The 24,365-nt window shown below is 41.4% G+C and overlaps 1 protein-coding gene across 1 annotated transcript in view; it reads right to left on the bottom strand.

The window, feature by feature from the left end:
* Positions 1-8,851: 8,851 nt before the first annotated feature.
* Positions 8,852-24,365, bottom strand: part of LOC132816074 (uncharacterized) — a 92,825-nt gene continuing 77,311 nt past the window's right edge. Inside the window, exons 11-12 of the mRNA XM_060825545.1 lie at positions 23,982-24,113; positions 8,852-9,019 (exon numbers count right to left, since the gene is read on the bottom strand). Of these exons, the coding sequence (XP_060681528.1) occupies positions 8,937-9,019; positions 23,982-24,113 (215 nt within the window). The 3' untranslated portion in view covers positions 8,852-8,936. The remainder of the gene's footprint in view (positions 9,020-23,981; positions 24,114-24,365) is intronic.

The following is a 24,365-nucleotide window of genomic DNA, read 5'->3' as shown; positions in this document are numbered from 1 at the left end:
GTGCCCCAATCAGTATGATGCTCAACATTCCAGAAGAATCTTTATTATACCATAGAGTCCAATTCCAGCTTGAGTTGGCCTTGAATGTGAGTATTCCCTTCACCCCCAAGGAGGGTCAATGATGGGCATCATCTTCCACGTATAATACTGTTTCACCCTTTGATTTTGTCACCTCATAGATTGTAATAATATGCACATCAATGCACACTGACAGATTGATAATAGCTATACTTACTACTCAATAATGTATAGGTTTCAGGTATTCATCTTGAGAAATTGTATTGGCTTTTAAGATGGGTAATACCAATAGTTGGGATGTCAGATCTATTGTGAATATTAGCTTCTCTTGTGTGGACTGCACCATTCTGTACACCATTTTTCAGTACACCTAACGTCAAATGAGTAAAGAGATAATATATGAATTGGCACCAGTATCAATTTGGCTTTCATCCATTTCTTTTAGTCTACAGCATTTAGAGGTAAAGGTTTCAGCTTTTCTGACAGTTTCCATGTCGTGTGTTAAGTTGACCATATGTACTGTCTGACTGGGGTCTTTAAGTTATGGTGTTGCAGATAGGTCTTGAATTTTGTTAACATGCTTTCATGCCATGGATAGAACATTGGGAGTTCCTTTAGCATTATCCATTTGATGTCTCTTATTCACATGCTGCTATGGAATATTATGATGTACTTTGGGTTTCTCTGGGAATTTGGATTTTCTGCTGGCCTTCTACAATTGTTTAAAACTTTCATCCTTCTTCGTAAAGAGCATCAATGGCAGATTCTTCAGGATTGTCCAGAAATGATTTTCTGAAGGATTTGATGGACATGATGAGGTAATGTCCAATTCTAAAAGTCTTTTAGCTAAATCAGTTTCAGAGAAATTACAACTTGCACTGTTTTATTAGCACCTGCCCACAAATTTACCAATCCTTTCACCCAGTAGTTGAGAGTACGACATTAACTAAGCCTGTGTATCTTAAAATTGACTTGACGTATAAATTGATCTTCTAAATGCAGTATCTTTGTGGCCACTATCAGCAATACATGAGGATTTATTCAGCTTTGCTGCCCTAAGCAGGAAGTTTGGCTGCTTGCCATTCTAAGACATTTATTTGCTGATCCTTAAAGATTGATTCTTTCTTTAGATCACTGAAAGTCTGACAGAATGTCATTGGATTGCTAGTCAACGGTTAAATGTGTATTTTCCATCTTTTTTGTGTAGTTTGCGCTCTTAAAAATGCAGTAAAAAGATCTGTCGAACAAAGTAATGATTTTCTGTGTTTTTGATGTTGTCAAATTTTCATCCCTTTTATCTAATATTAAATGTTGCTGCCATTTCAAAAGTTATAGCCTTGCAACTGTAGATGTGTTCATATCAAAAAAAGAAGCCATGAACACATCATATGTGCCTTTTCATTTTCATGCCAATTTGGAAAAATGAGATGGCAGAATTGACTAATGCTTGGAGACAGGTAAGGTTTCTTGAGTGTAGAATTTTATTATAAGAACATTTTATTAAGTTATAGCTTCCTTTCAGTGTCTTATAAACAGGCATTTTAAAAAATCCGATCAGTGGCAGTGTTTTTTAAAGAGAGAAAGAGATAGATTGATAACTCTTCTTTACTGCAGATTTGGAGCCTTTGGTTTTGGTTGTATCATGTTTACATCTGTAATTTCAGTTGTGAATTTAGACTGATGAATAAATGAAAGTTGTTTCACAATTTCTTTGTGCTGTCACCTTTTCAGTCTTCAGCATTCACTTACTGTCACTAACTAGCAGTCACAATTTGTGGTTATCTCTTGGTTAATTAGCATAACATATCACAGAGATTTGGGTTCTTGCTAAGACTAATTTCTATAAGTTTATTAACAACATTGTTTACACAGCTGCAAAATCACAAACTTACAAACTCTGTTCTTGCTGATGTTATAGTATACTGTATACACATAGCTGGTTGAGTGAAGAAACTCCATGACACAGTGAAGGAGGGACTTAGGTGAGGAGGGTATATTTATAACATTGCAATGTTATGTAATTGTTTTAAACATAGATGCCTGTCTGATCTGGGATCTATGCAATAATGCAACATGTCTTTCATCTTATCCTTTACTGCAGCTCCTGAACTCACTGGGATCCCAATGTTTCAAGGTCCCAGAGTCATGCAGCCAAAATGTTGTTCCTTGAATGTCTTGCACCATAAAACTATCATCTTTTGCCTATGATGTTTGAAGTCCTACCGTGCCATGTCCCACTACCCTCTATCACTGGCACAATTCTAGCTACTTCCCAGTGGCTTCAGTTTAATTCCCACGACTTCACTGGTGACAAAATAACAACCAGCATCTTTCCCCATGTATCCCTTCCCATCTGTAGCTGCATTGTTCACGTTCATTTTCACGCAAATCCTCCCAAGTTTCCCTGATGACTCGTGCACCCTTGGAGGAGGATGACAAAATTAAACGTATTATGTTCTGTTTTCAGGAGGTGAGCTGTGATGAAGCTTCACAGATGCTTTAGTGTGATTTGGACAAGTTGAGTGAGGGGGTGTATGGCAGATTAAATAAATGAGCATAAATGTGGGTTAAAAAAAGGAAAGCAGATTTTTATCTGAATGGCAATTGATTGAGAAAGAAAGCGGTGCAATGAGAAATGGGTGAACTTGTACAGCAGTCACTGAAAGTAAGCATGCAGGTACATAGTTGGTAAAGAAGGAAAATGGTATGCTGGTCTTCATAGTGAAAGGATTCGAGTACAAGAGCAAGGAGGTCTTGCTGCAATTATACAGGGCTTTGCTCAGATCATATCTGAAGTGATGTGTAATTCTGGTCTCATTATCTGAAGAAAGATGTTCAGACTATGGCATGAATGCAATGAATGTTTAACAGACTGATTCCTGGGATGGCAGAACTAACTTATGAAGACACATCGGTGCCATGAAGTACATAAAGTGTATAGTGGTATTATTTAATAAATATCCATTTGGCAAAGAGAGAAGCTGGAGCAATCTGTGTTCTTTTACAGTGTACAGGGGTAGTGCACCATAAATCAAGCCCAGATATTTCTGGAGTCCTTTCAAATATTAACGTTATTTTTAAAGTACGCACAGTACTCTAACATACCTGACTTCCACACCAATGTTAATAGAAAGCACAGTCTAGGTTTCTGTATGGAATAAGAATTATTATTTATTAGAAGTGATGAGGGTTTTACTACATTTAAAACTCTACTAACAAAAATTCTAATCCTCTAATAAACTCCCTCGTACACATAGATGCACAAACAAATGGGAAACTCAATTATTGATGAAGGTAAAAAATTTGGAAAGTCAGTTCAGTGGACTTTGCTTTCAAGTTGAAATGTTGAGATGATCATTCATCAGCAGGCCAGACCCCTTGTGGTTCCAAAGTCTTTCTCTGGATGCTTCCATCTGGTTTGTCAATAAGTACAGAGATTACTTGGAAAATGTTTGATTCAAAAGTCACAATTTACAGAATGCTGTGGGAAAAGTAACCAGTTTGCTTTAGGTTTAACTTGACTGCAGAGAACATGTAACGTCTGCTGGGAGAATATCTGCACACTTTCTTAGCCTCTCTTGCTTTCTCGCTATAGCTGTATCTCTTTAATTTGTTTCCAGCTCTAAGCTGCTCAGCCACCTGAGAACCAATCACACACTTGTTTGCAAGCAGAAGGTCTCAGTTATTGATAACTGTCAGTTGGCTCCAGACCAATCAACTTCTTGTTGCCAACAGGAGCTGTATCAATACACTCTCTCAGCTCTAGCTTGTCTGTAAGCTAGGCTTCAAAGACTCCTTGTTCAAATAACTGTTTCGAATACCTGCCATGGGTATCAGGTTAATTACTTTCAAAACTGCAGCCACTTTTACAAACAATGATTTTTAAAATGTTTTTTTTCTCTCACTTCAGTCCCCAGTGTTCAAAAACACAAAAGACATGGTCCTTAAAGTTCCACTTGGTGGAACATTTACAAGACCCAGTACAGAATAAAACAGCTTAAGTTCCCTTCCACAGACTAGGCTGCAAAGAGAGTCTTATGTATATTTTTAACCAACCTGTTGAGGCAGGTTATGATCCACTTCAGGCGAGGTGGGACTTGAACCCAAGCTCTGGCCCAGAGGCAGGGACGTCACAGGAGCCCTTATTTGGTTCTTTACTTTAGATTAAACCCATCCCCAAATCACCCAGATATTATGGAAAATAAAGAGCATGGGAAGGGTTAAAACATGAAAACCACTGGTAATCTGTGGTCTGTGGAAGGCAGGATGGGATAAGAACAGTGGAATGCTCTACACCAATTAGCAGAGTAAGGTTAAGGCTGAAAGGTCACTATGGCGAGATGAGATAACACAAGTAATAAAGCAAGTTTCTCTGTTAAGTATCATTGTGACAAGATTGGGATCATAAATATTTGAGACATGACAATAAAATATCTAATTAATAGTTCGTAGAGTCAGCTTGAGACATGAGACTATTGTAATAGATGGAATAGCTAATTATCTATCATGACAGGTTAGTCTGGAATGAAAGATCACTGGAGCAGAGTTAGCAATAAATATCTAACCATGACATTAGAATAAGATTAAGTAGAATATACTACTAAAGAGATAATGGGAACTAATATCACTGGTTTATTGTGTAGCTAGAGTGAGGTACTGTGTGAGGTAAGATATAGTTGGACATGCTGATAAGCTAACAGAAACATGATAAAAAAAATTTAAAATCCACAGACCATGAGGTTTGTGGGCATTTGAGAATCTGCTTTCTCAGTGTCACGGTTTTTTTGTTTGCAAATAAAAGACCTACTTCTTGAAGAACTCTCTGCGTCTCCTGGTGATTCTCTATATTTTCTCCACAACAATATCTAATTAGCAAATAACAACTCTGAACTCATCTCTTTCCTTTTTTTGAAAAACTGTAAATTGAACTCCTCTTACTTTGATCTTTTTTAAAAAAAATTAAACCACCATTATATCTCTTAACTAGTTCTTCTGTATATGTCCCAGTTTTTCCCCAATTACTATCAGATGGTGTTAATCACAATTCAGCGAGTAGATATACAGACACTATTGACATAGCAGATGCAACATTAGCAGGTAGGAGGAAATGAAAGATTGAGGCAAAAATAAAGTAGAACTTACATAGTCACTCCATCACTACTTTTTGTTACCCTGCCCACAAACCCATGATTCCATCCACTCCCACAATGATACCAACAGAGTAAACCTGCTGCTTAATTCAGATAATCAACGAAGATTCATCATTCCAATGAATGGAAAGCAATGGAGTGTTAGAAATCTCAGTGTTGCAAATTTCAGAGTGTGCAGCTTCTCAATGGAAGTCTAGGATTTTAGATTCAAGCCAAGGTTATAAGTCAAATTGCTATTTAGCATCACCTCACTCTATTGCTCCTACAGTTTAAGCTTGTTTTTATTTCAGTTAGCTTCACTAATCTAAATAAACACACAATATTCAACATACAGTTAGTAAGAAGCCTGGTCAGTATGGGGTTAAATTTGGTTTAAAGTGGAGATTCAATTGGTACGTCGTTCCATGTTCGGAATCCAAAGGATTTTTACAAATATATTAAGGACAAAAGGGTAATGAGGGAGAGAATAGGGCCCCTCAAAGATCAGCAAGGTGGCCTTTGTGTGGAGCCATCAGTATTTACTGTGGAAAAGGATATGGAAGATATAGACTGAAGGGAAATAGATGGTGACATCTTGCAAAATGTCTAGATTACAGAGGAGGAAGTTCTGGATGGCTTGAAACGGTTAAAGGTGGATAAATCCCCAGGACCTGATCAGGTGTACCAGAGAACTCTGTGGGAAGCTAGAGAAGTGATTGCTGGGCCTTTTGCTGAGATATTTGTATCATCGATAGTCACAGGTGAGGTGCCGGAAGACTGGAGGTTGGCAAACATGGTGTCACTGTTTAAGAAGGGTGGTAAGGACAAGCCAGGGAACTATAGACCGGTGAGCCGGACCTCGGTGGTGGGCAAGTTGTTGGAGGGAATCCTGAGGGACAGGATGTACATGTATTTGGAAAGGCCAGGACTAATTTGGGATAGTCAACATGGCTTTAAGCGTGGGAAATCATGTCACACAAACTTGATTGAGATTTTTGAAGAAGTAACAAAGATGATTGATGAGGTCAGAGCAGTAGATGTGATCTATATGGACTTCAGTAAGGAGTTCGACAAGGTTCCCCATGGGAGACTGATTAACAAGGTTAGATCTCATGTAATACAGGTAGAACTAGCCATTTGGATACAGAACTGGTTCAAAGGTAGAAGACAAAGGGTGGTGGTGGTGAGTTGTTTTTCAGACATGAGGCCTGTGACCACTGGAGTGGACATTTGGATGCGAGCATAAGAGGTACAGTTAGTAAGTTTGCAGATGACACCAAAATTGGACATGTAGTGGACAGAGAAGAGGGTTACCTCAGATTACAACAGGATCTGGACCAGATGGGCCAATGGGCTCAGAAGTGGCAGATGGAGTTTAATTTAGATAAATGCGAGGTGCTGCATTTTGGGAAAGCAAATCTTAGTAGGACTAATACACTTAATGGTAAGGTCCTAGGGAGTGTTGCTGAACAAAGAGACCTTGGAGTGCAGGTTCATAGCTCCTTGAAAGTGGAGTCGCAGGTAGATAGGACAGTGAAGAAGGCGTTTGGTATGCTTTCCTTTATTGGTCAGAGTATTGAGTACAGGAGTTGGGAGGTCATGTTATGGCTGTACAGGACATTGGTTAGTCCACTGTTGGAATATTGCGTGCAATTCTGGTCTCCTTCCTATCGGTAAGATGTTGTGAAACTTGAAAGGGATCAGAAAAGATTTACAAGGATGTTGCCAGGTTTGGAAGATCTGAGCTACAGTGGGAGGCTGAACAGGCTGGGGCTGTTTTCCCTGGAGCATCGAAGGCTGAGGGGTGACCTTATAGAGGTTTACAAAATTATGAGGGGCATGGATAGGATAAATAGGCAAAGTCTTTTCCCTGGGGTCAGGGAGTCCAGAACTAGAGGGCATAGGTTTAGGGTGAGAGAAGAAAGATATAAAAGAGACCTAAGCGGCAACATTTTCACGCAGGCGGTGATATGTGTATGGAATGAGCTGCCAGAGGATGTGGTGGAGGCTGGTACAATTGCAACATTTAAGAGGCATTTGAATGTGTATATGAATAGGAAGGATTTGGAGGGATATGGGCTGGGTGCTGGCAGATGGGATTAGATTGGGTTGGGATATCTGGTCAGCATGGACGGGTTGGACCGAAGGGTCTGTTTCCATGCTGTACATCTCTATGACTCTATGATTATTCCTAATCAGTCCTTGCCTTTCCAACTTGTACTAGCCTCCACCACGTCCTCCGACGCTCCAGGGAAAACAGCCCCAGCCTGTTCAGCCTCTCCTTGTGTGTGGAAAATCATGTCTCACTAACTTGATTGAGTTTTTGAAGAAATTACAAAGACAATTGATGAAGTCAGGCAGTGGACATTGTCTCTATGGACATCAGTGAGATGTTCGACAAGGTTCAGCATGGTAGACTGGTAAACAAGTTGAGATTACATGGAATGCAGAGAGAACTAGCCATTTGGATACGTAACTGGCTCGAAGGTAGGAGACAGAGGGTGGTGATGGAGGGTCAGTTTTCAGACCTGGAGCTCTGTGACCAGCGTTGTGCTGCAAGGATCGATGCTAGGTCTACTGACTTATGTCATTTATATAAATGATTTGGATGTGGATATGGGAGGAATGTTAGTAAGTTTGCAAATGACACCAAAATTGGTGATGCAGGGACAGCAAAGAAGGTTATCTCAGATTGGGACATGACCTTGATGGGCCAAGAAGTGACAGATGGAGTCTAATTTAGATAAATGCATCCTGTTCCATTTTGGTAGGGCAAGTCAGGACAGGACTTAAATATTTAATAGTAAGGTCCTGGGGAGTGTTGCCGAACAAAGAGATCTTGGAGTGCAGGTTCATAATTCCTTGAAAGTGGAGTCGTAGGTGGTTACGGTAGTGAAGAAAGCATTTGGTATTCTTGTCTTTATCAGTCAGTGCATTGAGTATGAGTTACGAGGTCATGTAGCTATAGAAGATATTGGCTCGGCCAATTTTGGAATTTTGCATTCAATTCTGGTTTCTCTGCTGTAGGAGAGATGTTAACCTTAAGTTATCTCAAGAATGTGACTTGAAAGAAGTTCTGGAATTTACATATTAGTGAATCAAAACCTGCAACCCATTCTAAAAGATGAAAGACTTAGCATCAATCTAGGTTTGTTCACTATATTGTTTCAGTTGCATGAAACTGTGACTTTTTGCTATAAATTATGCATCGTATGATCCTACTCCACAGATACCTGAATAAGGAGCAGCGCTACAAAAGCTAGTACTTCCAAATAAACCTGTCGGACAATAACCTGGTGTTGTGTGATTTTTAACTTTGTATATTCAAGGCAAAGATAGTTTTAGACAGTAACTGAATCAAGGATTATGGAAAAGGCAGGAAAGCAAAGTTGAGAATGATCAGATCATTAAATGGCAGAGCGGATTCGATGGATTGAATGGTCTATTTCTGCGCCAACATCTCATGATCCACTGCTCTTAATAGTTGTATCTTGAAACTAAAATCTCTGTAAATTACTGATATTCTGGAATGTTCTTCAATTATAATGCAATGATAATAAATCTATTATGAGCTAAACAATATAAGTTAACGAATGATTAAGTATTAAAACGTCTGCTCAAACCTTGACTAAGTTCTGTTTCAGAACCTGTAGACTTCAGATTTAGACACTATTTACATGATAAACTAAAATCAGTTTGTTCAGCTTTTGTGTAAACTATAGACTTGAAATGCAACACTCCAACATGGTAATTGCTGGCGCAGAGATGTTTGCTTTAGAAAAGCCGTTCTCAGAAACACAAGAATTTTCTTTTCTTCTTCTGTGTGTTAGCTTTTATGTTATGGTGGCGGTCACAATGAAGATCCAGAGTATCTGCAGAGGGAATTAAAACTGTTTAATGTACTGATATTCAATGGTGAATGTGACAAAACAAAGCTTTGAGAGAATTACAAGGATTTTATTGTAAATATTGTAAACCTATTGTTCAGTGCAAATACTGGCGTCCACTTTTCCTTTTCTGGGTGTCTTCCCTTCCAGAAGCCAATGCCCCACTGGGAAACACCCTTTACAAAAAAAACCCTTTGTAAAAAAATGTACACCAAATTATCCAATGAACAAAGTTAAATGGGAGAGGAGATAAAAGGAAAAACATAATCAAAATGGGACTAGTGAGGGAAATAATGCACTCCAGATTCCATGGTTCTAAAGATGTGAACTTAGCTCTTTTTTTATTTTAGAAATCCGCTATCAATTAAACAAAATGCCCTTTTAACAATTTACTATAAACATTTCCAACCAGGGACAGTGTAACAAGACATGGGACCAAATCAAAATAGTGTTGGGGCAGATGGTTTTTAACCCAGTTGAGTACCCAGCTCATTATTTAAAAACGACCACCAAATTGAGTCTGCAGGGAGCGGCTCAGAATTGATGATCTGGAATCTGAGCTTCAAACACTGTGGGAGGGAGAGAATTCCCTGGACGCTTTGTTTCAGGAGGTAGTCACACCTGGCAGATTAAGTCATTCAAATTCAATCAATGATCCGGCACAGAAGGGTGTGATCGCAAGTGAGGCAGGTAGGGGGATTCTGAGTTCAGGAACGGAGGAGCCTCAGCTCTTGACCTTGTCCAACAGGTACGAGATATTTGTTCCCTGTGTGGATGAGGAAAAGGGCTGTGGGGAGGATGAGCCAGCTGACTATGGCACCATGGCGCAGGAGGTCATCCAAGAGGGAGGAGTAAAAAGACCAGTGGTAGTTGTAGGGGCTTCTATAATTAGGGGGAATAGGTAGCATCCTTTGCAAGCCAGATCGGGACTTCCTCATGGTGTGTTGCCTGCCCGGTGCCAGAATGCAGAACATCTTTGGTCAGCTTGAAAGGATATTAGAGTTTGAGGAGGAGGATCCACACTATTGTGGTCCACATTGGGACAAACAACGTAAGCAAGTGTTCTAGTGAAAAGGATAAATAGGGTGGTCAATCGGACTTTAAACTAGTGAGTTGGGGGGGGGGGGAAGGGAAAGGGAAAACTGTGATGGTAAATAAAAAGGTAAGCAGCAGGTTAGCATGTGTGCAGGAGGGTTTAACTGCAAGGCAGACTATGAAAGAAGTTAAAACGAAGGGTAGCTCAGGAGATATTATTAGAGATGTTGGAAATCATGAGGGTATGAAAACTAGCATAAGGCCATTTCACCTGAATGCTCGTAGCATTTGTAACAAGGTCAATAAGTTAGCGGCACAAATCATCACAAATGAATCATGATTTGGTAGCCATTACAGAATGGTCATGACTGGGATGTTGAAAATCCAGGGATGTTAGACTATGAGGAAGGACAGACAGGAAGGTAAGGGAGGTGGTGTCACTCTGATATTCAAAGAAACATCAGGATGGTGTTGAGAGCTGATATAAGTTCTATGGAGAATAGGTTGAATCCATTTAGGTGGCAATTAGAACTTCTGAGAAGCAAAAGTCACTGATTAGGAAACAGCAAATATGATGTCACTGTTTAAAAACGGCAGTAGGCAAAAGATGGGAAATTATAGACCGGTTAGTTTAACCTCTTCAGTGGGCAAGATGCTTGAGTCTTTTATTGAGGAAGTAATAGCAAGGCATATAGATAAAAATAGTCCCTTTGGACAGACGCAGTATGGGTTCATGAAGGGCAGGTCATGCTTAACTAATCTTTTGGAATTCTATGAAGACATTACAAGCAAGGTGGACAATGGGGATCCAGTAGATGTGGTGTACCTAGATCTCCAAAAGGCCTTCAAGAAGGTGAAACACATGAGGCGGCTGCATAAGATAAGGATGCATGGCATTACAGGCAAAGTATTAGTATGGATAAAGATTGGGTTGACTAACAGGAAGCAAAGAGTAGGGGTAAATCAGTGCTATTCTGGTTGACAATCAGTAACTAGTGATGTGCCTCAAGGATTGGTGTTGGGATTGCAATTATTCACTATTTACATAGGTGATTTGGAGTTGGGGACCATGCATTGCATGTCAAAGTTTGCAGATGACACTAAGATAAGTGGAAGAGTAAAGTGTGCAGAGGGCTGTGAAACTTTGCAGAGGAACGTAGATACTTTAAGTGAGTGGGAAAAGGTCTGGCAGTTGGAATACAATGTTAATAAATGTGAAGTCATCAATTTTGGTAGGAGTAACAGTAAAAAGAGCCATTACTTGAATGGTAAAACGTTGCAGCATGCTGCAGTGCAGAGGGACCTGGGTGTTCTTGTGCATGAATCACAGAAGGTTAGTCTGCAGGTGCAACAGGTAATTAGGAATGCAAATGGAATTTTGTCCTTCATTGCTAAAGGGATTGAGTTTAAAAGCAGGAGGTTATGTTGCAGCTGTACCAGGTGCTGGTGAGGCCAGACCTGGAGTACTGCATGCAGTTTTGGTCTCCTTACTTGAGAAAGGATGTACTGGCACCGGAGGAGGTGCAGAAGAGGTTCACTAGATTGAATCCAGAGTTGAGGGATTGGCTTATGAGGAAAAACGGAATAGACTGGGATTATATGCATTGAAATTTAGAAGAACGAGGGGGGATCTTGTGGAAACATACAAAATTATGACGAAAATAAATAAGATTGAAGTAGAGAGGATGTTTCCACTGGTAGGTGTAACTAGGACAGTAGGGCATAACCTCAAAATTAGGTGGCGCAGATTTAGGACTGAATTGAGAAGGAACTTCTTCATCCAGAGGGTTGTGAAGTTATGGACTCCCTGCCCAGTGAAGTCATTGACGTTACTTCAGTAAATGTTTTTAAAGCTAAGATAGTTAATTCTTTGAACAATGAAGGAATTAAGGGTCACGGTGAGAGGGCGGGTAAGTGGAGCTAAGGCCATGAAAAGATCAGCCATGATCTTATTGAATGGTGGAGCAGGCTTGTAGGACCAGATAGCCTACTCCTGCTCCTAGTTCTCATGTTCTTTTGTTAGACATCTCTGACACAGGTAGGACCTCAGCTGAAAATGTGTTGCTGGTCAAAGCACAGCAGGCCAGGCAGCATCTCAGGAATAGGGAATTCGACGTTTCGAGCATAAGCCCTTCATCAGGGCTTTCCTGATGAAGGGCTTATGCTCGAAACGTCGAATTCCCTATTCCTGAGATGCTGCCTGGCCTGCTGTGCTTTGACCAGCAACACATTTTCAGCTGTGATCTCCAGCATCTGCAGACCTCATTTTTTACAGGTAGGACCTCAACCCATTCTCCCTGGCTCAAGGATGGAGTCATTCCCAAAGCTCTACAAGAGTTCATTGAAAAGCCAGCACTCTTTATTTTGTACACCCAGTACCAAATCACCCACACTGCCAATTAAATAAATTACCAGCACAATTACCAACATTAAGAAAGGTTAGCAATAGACATTCCAGCAATAAGCTGCTTTGACAAGAAAATACAACATTTTTTTGTGGTCCCAATGGCAAATGAACCATTTGACTAATTAAGTAACTCAACCATAAGCATAGTCCAGCACGGGCAGTGCAGTGGTATGAACTGAAAAGGAAGGGTAGAAAGAGAAAGGGACTAAATGAAAAGTGAATTGAAGGGAATCATGAACTCCAACCCTGTGGTGTCCGCCTCTCTCTAAAGCCTTCAAGGGGACAGAATGTGCACCCTCTTTAGGAAGATTCTGACGTGGATGGAACCATGGGAAAGAGGCAGGCAGTGGGATATTCCCCTCAAACATCTGCTGGACCTATTAATGGTCACTTTAGACAGGTTTTGGAATAGACCCATTAGAAGGTCTTCCAACCTGCCCGGCCCCTTCCACACTAGATGCCCAAAGATCAGGAGCTTGGGGCTGAAGGGCAATCAACAGAAAAACAAGTTTTTAACCAAACAGGGAATGCAACCACACACAACCTATGTGAACATGATCCATACAGTCCACCACACTGCAAAAGTTTGGGTGGGAGTCCATGAACAAACATAACCTACAGTAGCACATGACTGCTGTATACAACATTCTTCAATCCAGGTCCCTGATGGAAAGCAGCAGGATTCCTGCAGAGAGAGCCCTATGCTGGAGACTCCCACTGCAAAGTGGCAAAGTGGATTGCTCAAAGTGATCCAGGCAATGGTAAAGGAGAGCATGTTGATGGTGTGCAGCAGCAGCCCATACAGGAAACCTGCTGTGCCAGCAGACGGACATGGAAAGCATTTCCATGAGGTGGCTCAGGTTGTGGGTGCAGCCTCCTGCGGGAGGTTCTAGAACTCTCCAACTGGCACATGACATCATATGCTAGCACCATCATTTTCAGGTTACAGTTTGCATCAGCCACGAGTTGATTGACCACTCCAGCCCGCTTGTCAACTCCTGTGGCAGCATCCAGCCCATCCTCTGACACCCAGCACAGCTCCAACACTAGTCAACCCCATGATCACAGCCTGTCCACCCATCACGCAAACCCACAATGACGGAGGTGCAGAGTCCTGAGCAGTAGCTCTCTGACATTAACCACTACTGCTAACAATGGCAAGTCACACCATGAGTTGTCCATGTTCCAGATGTTGATCAGGTCCTGGTAAAAGACAGGCAGCATCCTGAGTGAGACCTCACATTCAAGAAAAAGGTCCCTCACCTGCTTTCAGTCAGCTATGGAGTTGTTCTGGTTTGCATTCAAAGAGACCTGCGACTCCAACACTGATAAAAATATTGTTGGTTCAAGGACAAACTGATTATGGGAAGGAGGAACATCTGAAAATTAGCTTGCTCACCTGAAATAAAGAACAGAAGATCTGAATTTCCACCAGTGACATGCTGGTCTGGACAGGCAAAATGTGGAGGTGTCGGGGTGTACTGGAGTGGGCAAATTTATAAGTCACATGACACCAGGTTATAGTCCAAAAAGGTTTATTTGAAATCACACAAGCATTCAGAGCACAGCCCCTTCTTCAGGTGCATTGAGAGAGCAGCGCACACAGACCCAGATTTTAGCAGCAGTGAGATCAAGGGCAGAGAGATCGGAAGGTCATACAACTGGTGTGAGTGAAGTGTCAGATAAAACATCTCTGCAGGTGATCAAGAGAATTAGATGGTGTGTAAAGTGTTTATAAAGTCAATGTCAGTGCTGTGCTGTCATGACAATCAGGCGAGTGATGGGAATATGCAAAAGGTGACATCTCAGGTCCAACACTGAATTTTTCAGACTCTGTCTCAGAGTTTTAATTTGGATTCAGGCTGATTTTATTCCAAAAGCTGGAATTTATAAGATGCCGCAGTGACTGAATGTGACTATAAATAGTATGTTTTTGAACAAGATAGAATGTATCTGCAAATAAACAAACATCTTAGATTAAATGATTCACCCATAGATGTAAGTGTATGTGTGCGTGCATGCTTGAGAGAGTGTGTAAGAGTGTGAGAGAGTCTACGTGTGTGTGTGTGAGAGAGAGAGAGCGTGTGTGAGTATATGTGCATGTTGAGAGCGAGTCTGAAAGACTATATGTGTGTGAGAGAGTGAATGTGTGTTTGTTTGAGATAAAGTGTGTGCATGTGTTTGTGAGAGTATATGTGTGGGAATGTGTGCGAAGAGAGTGTGTGTATGTGTGTGAGAGAGTGTAATAAGTAATCCAAAACTGTACAAACTAATTAAAGAAAAGACATCATAACACTTTATCAAAGTGATGCTGTCAAAACAGGAAAGTATGGAAGATTTTACAGATACTAAACAGTGTGGTGGGGTCACCTGTGGTGTGACATGAACACAAGATCATGGTTGAGGCTGTCTTCATGGGTATGAAACTTGGCTATCAGTCTCTGCTCAGTGATTCTGCATTGTTGTGTATCTCGGAGTCTGCTTTAGAAGACGCTTATCCACAGATTGGAGGCTGAATGTCCTTGAACGCTGAAGTGTTTCCTGACTGGAAGGGAACACTCCTGAATGACGATTGTTGTGCAGTGTCCATTCATCCGTTGTCATAGCGCCTGCATGGTATGAGATAGACAACATTGGCTGAGTCACATAAATATTTGCCATGAATGTGGTGGGTGGTGTTCCCACATGTGATGATCGTATCCAAGTCAATGGTCTGATATGTCTTGCAGAGGTTGCCATGGCAGGGTTGTATGGTGTTGTGGTCGATGTTGCCCTGAAGGCTGGGTAGTTTGCTGCAAACAATGGTCTGTTTAAGGTTTGGTGGTTTTTTGAAGATAATAAGTAGAGGCATAGGGAAGATCTTGGCGAGATGCTCATCGTCATTGATAACATGTTGAAAGGTGTGAAGAACATGGCGTAGTTTCTCCGCTCCAGGGAAGTGCTGGATGATGGAGGATACTCTTATCGGTCTTATCCTGTGTCATCTTCTGAGGAGGTAATTACACTTTCTTGCTGTGGCACGTTGGAACTGGTGATCAATGAATTGAAAATCATATCCCACTCTTAGGAAGGTGTCTTCAGCATCTTCAGGTGTCCATCACGTTCCTCCTCATCTGAGCAGACCCTGTGTATGTGTAGGGCTTGTCCAGAGGGGATGGCTTCTTTAACATGTTTAGGGTGGAAGCTAGAGAAGTGCAGCATCGTGAGCTTGCAGTAGAATGAGGTACTGAGGTGTCTGCCCTTGATGGAGATGTGCGTATCCAAGAATGAGAATGATCCTGAGTAGTCCATGGAAATCTGATGCTGGGATGAAACTTGTTGATATTGCTATACAGTTGCAAAAAACCGCAATGACCTCCTCAGAAGACAGACACAGGCAAAGACTGATAGAGTACCCTTCATCATCAAGTCTTTTCCAGAGTGGTGAAACTATGCCATGTTCTTCACAGCTTTCAACATGTCATTAATGATGGAGAGCATCTTGCCAAGATCTTCCCCATGTCTCCACTTCTCACCTTCAAACAATCACCAAACCTTAAACAGACCATTGTTCACAACAAACTAACCAGCCTTCAGGACAACATTGACCACAACAGCACACAGCTCCACCATGGTAACCTCTGCAAGACATTTCAGATCATCGACTTGGACACTATCATCACACGTGGGAACACCACCCACCATGTTCACGGCAGATACTCATGTGATTCAGCCAATGTTGTCTACCTCATACATTGCAGGCAAATATGCCCTGAGCCATGGGGAAACCATGCAGACACTATGACAACAGATGAATGGACACCGCACAACATACGCCAGTCAGGAGTGTTCCCTTCCAGTCAGGGAACACCTCAGTGGTCAAGGACACTCAGCCTCCAGTCATCAGGAAAGCATCCTCCAAGGCAGGCTCCACGATACACAATGCAGAATCGCTGAACAGAGACTGATAATCAGGTTGTGTACCCATGAAGACAGCCTCAACTGTGATCTTGTGTTCATGTCGCACTTAAGGTGACCCCACCACACTGTTTAGTATCTGTAAAATCTTCCTTACTTTCCTGTTTTGACAGCATAACCTTGATAAGTTATGATCCCTCTACCTTAATTAGTTTGTACAGTTTTGGATTACTTATTACACTCTCTCACACACACTCACACGCACAAGCACACACTCTCTCTCTCACACACACACGTTTAGGGTGTGAGTATCTCTCTCACATACACTCACACAGACCCTCTATCTCTCACACACACATTCATGCAGACCCTCCATCTCTCACATATACTCACCCAGACCTTCTCTCTCACAGACACAGACTCACACAAACCCTCTTTCTCACAGACACAGACTCATACAGACTCCCCAACTCACACACGCACAGAGTCTCTCTCTCACACACACTCACACATGCACAGAGTCTCTCTCTCTCTCTCTCACACACTTACACACATCCTCTCTCAAACACTCACACAGACCCTCTCTCTCACAGACACACTCACACAGACCCTCTCTGACATACACTCTCTCAGACACATATGGTGTCTCACACGCACACACTCACATGCACTCCCAAGTGCGTGCGCACACATACACACACAGACACCTCTCTCTCTATCTTTCTCTCTCTCCCTCTCCCCCTCACACACTCAGATACAGATGTAAGTCTTTGGGGTGAATCACTTTATGCAAGATGTTTGTTTATTTGCAGATACATTCTAGTTTGTTAAAAAACACACAATCTATCGTCACAGGAGAAAGTGAGGACTGCAGAGGCTGGAGATCAGAGTCGAACAGTGTGGTGCTGGAAAAGTACAGCAGGTCAGGCAGCATCTGATGAAGGGCTTATGCCTGAAACGTTGATTCCCCTGCTCCTTGGATGTTGCTTGACCTGCTGTACTTTTCCAGTGCCACACTTTTCAAATCTATAGTCACAGTCAGTCAATGTGGCATCTTATGAATTTCAGCTTTTGGAATAAAACCAGCCTGATTCCAGGTTAAAACTCTGACACAGATTCTGAACAAAGCCTCACACCTACAATTCAGTGACAGACCTGAGATGTCACCTTTTGTGTATTCTTATTGCTCTGCCTGATTGAAATGACAGCACAGCACTGACATTGACTTTATAAACACTTTACACACCATCTAATACTCTTGGTCACCTGCAGAGATGTTTCATCTGACACTTCACTCATACCAGTTGTATGATTTTTTGATCTCTCTACTCTTGATCTCTCTGCCTATAAACTCTGGGTCTGTGTGCTCTGTTCTCCCGCTGCTCCTGTCAAAGGGGGTGCATTCGAAAAGTTTGTGTGAATTCAAATAAACCTGTTAGACTATAACTTGGTGCTATGTTAAGTTGAAAATCACACAACACCAGGTTATAGTCCAAAGGTTTAATTGGAAGCACACTAGCGTTCGGAGCGCTGCTCCTTCATCAGGTGGTGCCATGTGACTTCTGACTTTGAACAGACAAAGAGCTAAGTGACGGCACTCCTTAAGATTCAACAGAAAAAAACCCTAAAATATTTGTTTCCATAGGACCATGGGTGGTATGGTGGCTCAGTGGTTAGCACTGCTGTGTCACAGCACCCAGGGACCATGGTTCAAGTCCACCCTTGGGCAACAGTCTGTGTGGAGTTTACACCTTCTCCCAGTGTCTGTGTTTGACTCCTCTGGGATTTTGGTTTCCTCCCACAGTCCAAACAATGTGCTGGTTAAGTGGACTGGCCATGCTAAATTGCCCATAGGGTTCAGGGATGTGCAAGTTAGGTGGATTAGCCAAGGGAAATACAGGGTTGGGGGCGGGAAGCAGTGGGTCTGGGTGGGATGCTCTTTGGAGGGTCGGCGTAGTCTTGAATGGCCAAATTGCTTGTTTCCACACTATATGGATTCTACGATTTATCAACCACCAGATTTTTCAAAGTGCTTTACAGCCAATGAAATATTTCTGACTTGCATTTGCTGTTGTAACCTTGGAGGTGCTTGTTTCCTATTTATTGTATTCAATTTTCAAACCATGGACATCAGATTGAGAGAAGGCTATTCAGCTCATTATTGTTTTTGTTTATACTGTACTAAAATCAGGAAGTGCTAGAAAAACTTAACATATTTTGAAGCACCCATGAACAGAAAAATAGAGTTAATGATTTGAGTTGAATATTTCTTTATCACTTCTGTTTTTCTCTCCTGCTAAGTACTTCTTGCAACAAAAATAGAGATTTCTGGAAAAGCTCAGCAGGTCTGGCAGCATCTGTGGAGAGAAATCAGAGTTAATGTTTCAGGTCCAGTGACCCTTTCTGAGAACTGTGCCAGCAATCTTTATTTTTGATTCTGATTCACAGCATTCACAGTCCTTTTGGTTTTTATCGAGTATTTCTTGCACTTGGTTTTTAGTTCAGATTTTCAGTATCTGCAGTATTTTACTTTTAGATTCACCACTTTTGCTTATTTTTGCCTGCTCTAGATAGTTCGACTAATAATTAGCACAATTTTGCACAACTTCAAATAAAGTTGCATGTATGACCTTCTGCTTTAATGTATTGCAGATTCTGACAATCTTCTGTATAAAATCTTAGTCCACTTCACTGATTTACGCTATAATATAGTAAGGTAACAGTAATAAGTTTGTGGGACTTTCCTTCCAATGGAGAGCCATAACCGTAGAAACACTTGTCGAGAGACATAGAATCCATTTAAAATAAATAAGTAAACAGTGATGAGAAATGAAATATCCACTAATACAGATGGGAGCAAGGAAAGCAAGGAACTACATTATGCCACTTTGTGAATATACTCTTTTTCTGCCCTCTTTCAAGGCTCCACATTTTGAAAAGTTATTCACTGTCAGTTCTCTTCATTTATTTAAAAAAAAATCTTCAATCACATCACTTCATCATTGACATTGGCAGGAAATCAGATGGAACAGACAAAACAGCTAAAAGAAACACACTGAGATTCAATAATAATGTGTTAAACTTTATCAGAAAGCAAATGTTTATTTCCCTATTTCACTGTGGGGTTCCACTGGTCTCCATGCAGGTTGAAATGGAAGTTGGATGTAGCCCATTAGAATGTTCCAGCCCCTTCCTGATCAGTGTTCTATAAACTTTCCCCTGTATTTCCTTTATATTCTAAACCACTTGGGTTCCATTGTTTCATCAACCTTTCTGAATGTTGTTCTAAGTGGGTCTGAAAAGACTAGCATTGAGGATTGCCGTTACGATGATGTCGTATGGATTTGTGGGAAGAATAGTTTGAGATTTCATAGGAGTGAGACCTAACATCTAGTCCTCCCTGAAAGCACTTGTAACAATGTTTATCATCACAATGAAAGGTGAAATTAGTTGCTAACATGCAATCTGTGATATTTTGTTAACAGTAAGAGCCTCTTTCAATCAGACCAGGAAGTGGCTATCCATCATGCAGACCAACTTGGAGTTTTGTACACTTAGAGCATGGGGACAGCAACCTACATGATCTCAGCAGCTCACACCGTGGAGTGGGCTAGCTTCACAGCAATTGTATTCAACACTAGCAAGTGAGCCTTCCATGACTTGTGATAACAAATCCTCTTTTTTCCCATTTACGGGATATAAACATCCCTGACCAAGCCAGTACTTATTGCCCATCACTAGTTGCCCTTGGGAAGGTGGGGGTGAACTTACTGATCATACTTTTATGCCTACATCATTAAGGTACAATACAATAGCAAGGGATCCAGCATCGAACCCTGTGGTACTGCATTGGACATATACTTCTAGTCAGGAAAACATCCTTCGATCATCACCCTCAGCTTGCTGTCCCTAAGCTGATCTCACCCTGTCACCTTAAGATCTCAACAGCCAGCTAGAGATTCAGCAAAAGACTGTTACTATTTCTTCTAAGGTATGCCAGCCAGTAAGGCAATTCCAATCACACCAGCAGTCCTTCCTCTGGAACTAGGTCCCTGGGCTGAGGGTTGAGAAATGGAAAGAGAAGTCCCAGCTACTAACAGCTGCTATATATCAGACGCTACAGTTCCTTCATTTGGCAGCACCATTTGCAAGGCTTTGGCTGCAGCAGAGAATACCCCTGTACTTCCCAGACCCAGCAGCAAGGTGTGTTGTATCAATGTGTGTCTAGAAAGTTCGTGCTTTTATAGATCATTGAGAGAGGATTCGTGGGTTTTGCAGAAAAGTTAGGGAAATGCCTCCAAGTGGGAACATTTCCTGACCATTTTCCATGCCCTTGAACAGGCCCTGAGGGACTTTGATCATGGCCTAATCCTTCAGTTTAAATGTAGCCCACACTTAATTTGCTTCCAGGAACATCATAAGCAGCTGGATGAATCCCAGCAATGATGGAAAAAGTGACTGAGGGGCATCAACTGGAGCATAATCCTGGATTATCTAAAGGCATACCAAACCTTTAACTTCCAATGCATGTTTTATAACAAAGGAATGATGCAGCTAATGACTGTGAATGCAAATCCAATCCTGGCATGCCACACATGCATGTGTCAAACAAACTTTAAATAGACAAAATCAACTGTAATCTCTTGGGGGTTATCTCAGATTATGAACATAGTTGGAAAAAAGACAGCAGCCTGGGCAAGAAACATGATTTGAAGCTCCCCTTTCAAGAATATGTACGCATCAGGGCAAAAGCTTATTCAACCTTGATTTGTGTGTGCTAGTTGAAGAGAGCGTGCTTATGAGTAATGTACGAGCTTGGGTTTGAACACGAATGTGCTTGAAGGTCACAGTCACTAGTCGGCCAATGATTTGCCAGTAAAGACTTGTCTCACTCTGAGTGCTAGAAGCCAGCAAGCCAGTCAAAGGAAGCAGGACAAAAGCAGCATGCTCTCATGCAATGTGCTGCCAATTATATATTGTCAAAAGAGCCCGGAAAATGAACTTCAATTAACCTGCAAAGCCAAGAATCTCAAAATCAGCTGTTCAACTACCAATGTCAACAATAGCAGCGTAAATGGCACTGGAACAGGTTTAACATTCTTCCATCTACTCTTCCAACTACTCAGATAAGCTCATAAAGATTTTATTTAATTTTTCTCTTAAAATCTGATTGAAGATTTGTAGCTCGGGTATCCGTTGTTGTGGTTCTGCTCGCCGAGCTGGAAGTTTTTGCTGCAAACGTTCGTTCCCTGGCTAGGGAACATCATCAGTGCTGTTGGAGCCTCGTGTGAAGCGCTGCTTTGATGTTTCTTCCGGTATTTATATTGGTTTGTTCTTGCCGCTTCCGGGTGTCAGTTTCAGCTGCAGTGATTTGTATGTGGGGTATGTAATCATCAAAAACACAGATATCGAAAAAACACACCGAATCATCAACGCCACACTCACAGGAATCCGATTCACACGAGAAGAGGAAAAGGATAGCCAACTCCCATTCCTAGACGTGTTAGTAGAGAGAACACCCAACGGAGAATTCACCACAAGGGTACACAGGAAACCAACACACACAGACCAAGTCTTAAACTATGAAAGTAACCACCCCAACACACACAAACGAAGCTGCATCAGGACACTATTCAAAAGGGCCACAACACACTGCAGTACACCAGAACTGCGAAAAGAGGAAGAGGAACATCTATACAAGGTATTCGCCAAAAACGGATACCCACGCAACTTTATCACCAGATGCCTAAGAGATAGACCGAGGAACGAGGACATGCCACAACCAAAAGGACTAGCCACTCTACCATACGTCAGGAGCGTCTCAGAACTGACAGCCAGACTACTGCGACCCTTAGGACTCATAACAGCACACAAGCCAACATCCACGCTCAGACAACAACTCACTAGAACAAAGGACCCAATACCCAGCATGAGCCAAACTAACGTAGTTTACAAAATACCATGCAAGGACTGCACAAAACACTATATAGGACAAACAGGAAGACAGCTAACAATCCGCATCCATGAACATCAGCTAGCCACAAAACGACCAGCTATCTCTAGTAGCCATACACTCAGACAACCAGCAACATGAATTTGACTGGGAAAACACCACTATCATAGGACAAGCCAGACAGAGAACAGCCAGAGAATTCCTAGAAGCATGGCATTCATCCCCAAACTCCATCAACAGACACATTGACCTGGACACCATATACAAACCACTACAGCTGAAACTGACACCCGGAACAGCAAGAACATCCATCAACAGACACATCGACCTGGACCCCACATACAAATCACTGCAGCTGAAACTGACACCCGGAAGCGGCAAGAACAAACCAATATAAATACCGGAAGAAACATCAAAGCAGCGCTTCACACGAGGCTCCAACAGCACTGATGATGTTCCCTAGCCAGGGAACGAAACGTTTGCAGCAAAAACTTCCAGCTCAGCGAGCAGAACCACAACAATTTTTCTCTTTTTAAGAACTCCCTTCTTATTTGATGGTGTTGAACAGTGTGATTTTGCAGGATTTCAATGAATCTTTGACATGTTAAATTTTTGTACCGGTATCTTGCTTTTATCCGGTAATTACCTTTACCGTAATTCATTGTGTTTTTCTTCTTTACCCGGGATTATTTGTTGATCAAATCAACTTTTGCTAGTAGCATGATATTTCATATTGGAGCATGAATTTCAGCCCCCCAAACTTGTGCCCGTGTATTAGTCGAGCCCCTTATTTCAGCTTTAATAAAACCGTTTTCAAAATTCAACTTATACATGAGTATATATGGTAATAAACTCATTTTCTTTCTTAACTTAAGAAGGTCTGGTTAATTTGGCTCCTTTTAAAACATTAATTTATTTGGTCTAAAAGAAAGATCTCCACAAGAGAGCGGATCTTTGTGACATAAACTTGTAACTAATCAAGGCGGTGGGGGTGGGGGTGGTGAATAAAGAAGAGGAGCCAGTTCATCCCTCCTCAGTTGAGTGTTTGACAATTTTGGGTGTCCCATCCTGAACCTTAGTAACTTGGAAGACCTTGCCTGGGGTCTGATCATAACACTGCCTAGAACACCTTCTCACCTAGAACTTAACTCTGGCAGAGACAAGAAGGCAGCATGGGTTCGGTGCATCACCACTTCCACTTAATTCAATGCCATTCCTACCTCCTACCTCTGGGAGCACAAGATCCCGTCCTTTGATTCTGTAAACTAAGTGAAGAAAGAGAATGCATTACATTCTCATTGATGAAAATAACTCCTAACTGTTGTTTTAAAAAGCATGTATTAACACTGCACTGTTCTAGTCCTCCAAATCTTTAGGTTTACGAAGGAGTACAATGAGTTTGCTGAACTGTCACATTTATGTCACAAGCATCCTGCTGGTCTTTTAAAAAATTCCTTCCGACCTGGAAAAACACAGCTGAATAAATAGGGATTTGGCAGCTTTCACTCTATACTCTCACAGAACGAGTTATATCTTTGACTTTACTTTGTGTCTGTTCAGTTAAAAAAAGAATACTCTTTACAGGCAATTTGATTTACATTTTTGTTAATTCCTAGCAAGTCAACTGAAAAAGCTGTACAATTAATTAAAAATACCTGGAAGATGCTGACTTGTCAGAAATGCTTCATCGCCTGCAAGATCCAAAACATTTGCATATTCATGCCTTGATGCAGCCACACTGCCTCGTTCTTCCATATTCCCATATATGTGGACAGAATCATATGTTCCTTAAAATGTCAAACAGTAATGCATTATTGATTGTGTTAAGTGTACTGGTTTGGCTTCTGTCATATTTAAAATGATTATAAAAATGAAGTCATTAAAATAATTTGGGAGATCAGTGCTAAAATCATTCATAGTAATGGAAATCTGGGAAGAAATCTACCAATCAAATTGAGGATATTAGCCCTGGAGAATCAAAACCTCATAGCATAGGCATCTAGGCCATGAAATTCAATTGCATTCAAATTTATCCAAAC

The sequence above is a fragment of the Hemiscyllium ocellatum genome, chromosome 1 (assembly GCF_020745735.1).
Source record: "Hemiscyllium ocellatum isolate sHemOce1 chromosome 1, sHemOce1.pat.X.cur, whole genome shotgun sequence".
Taxonomy (NCBI): domain Eukaryota; kingdom Metazoa; phylum Chordata; class Chondrichthyes; order Orectolobiformes; family Hemiscylliidae; genus Hemiscyllium; species Hemiscyllium ocellatum.
Note: the sequence above shows the minus strand (reverse complement) of the source record. Positions and strands in the feature narration are given on the sequence as shown.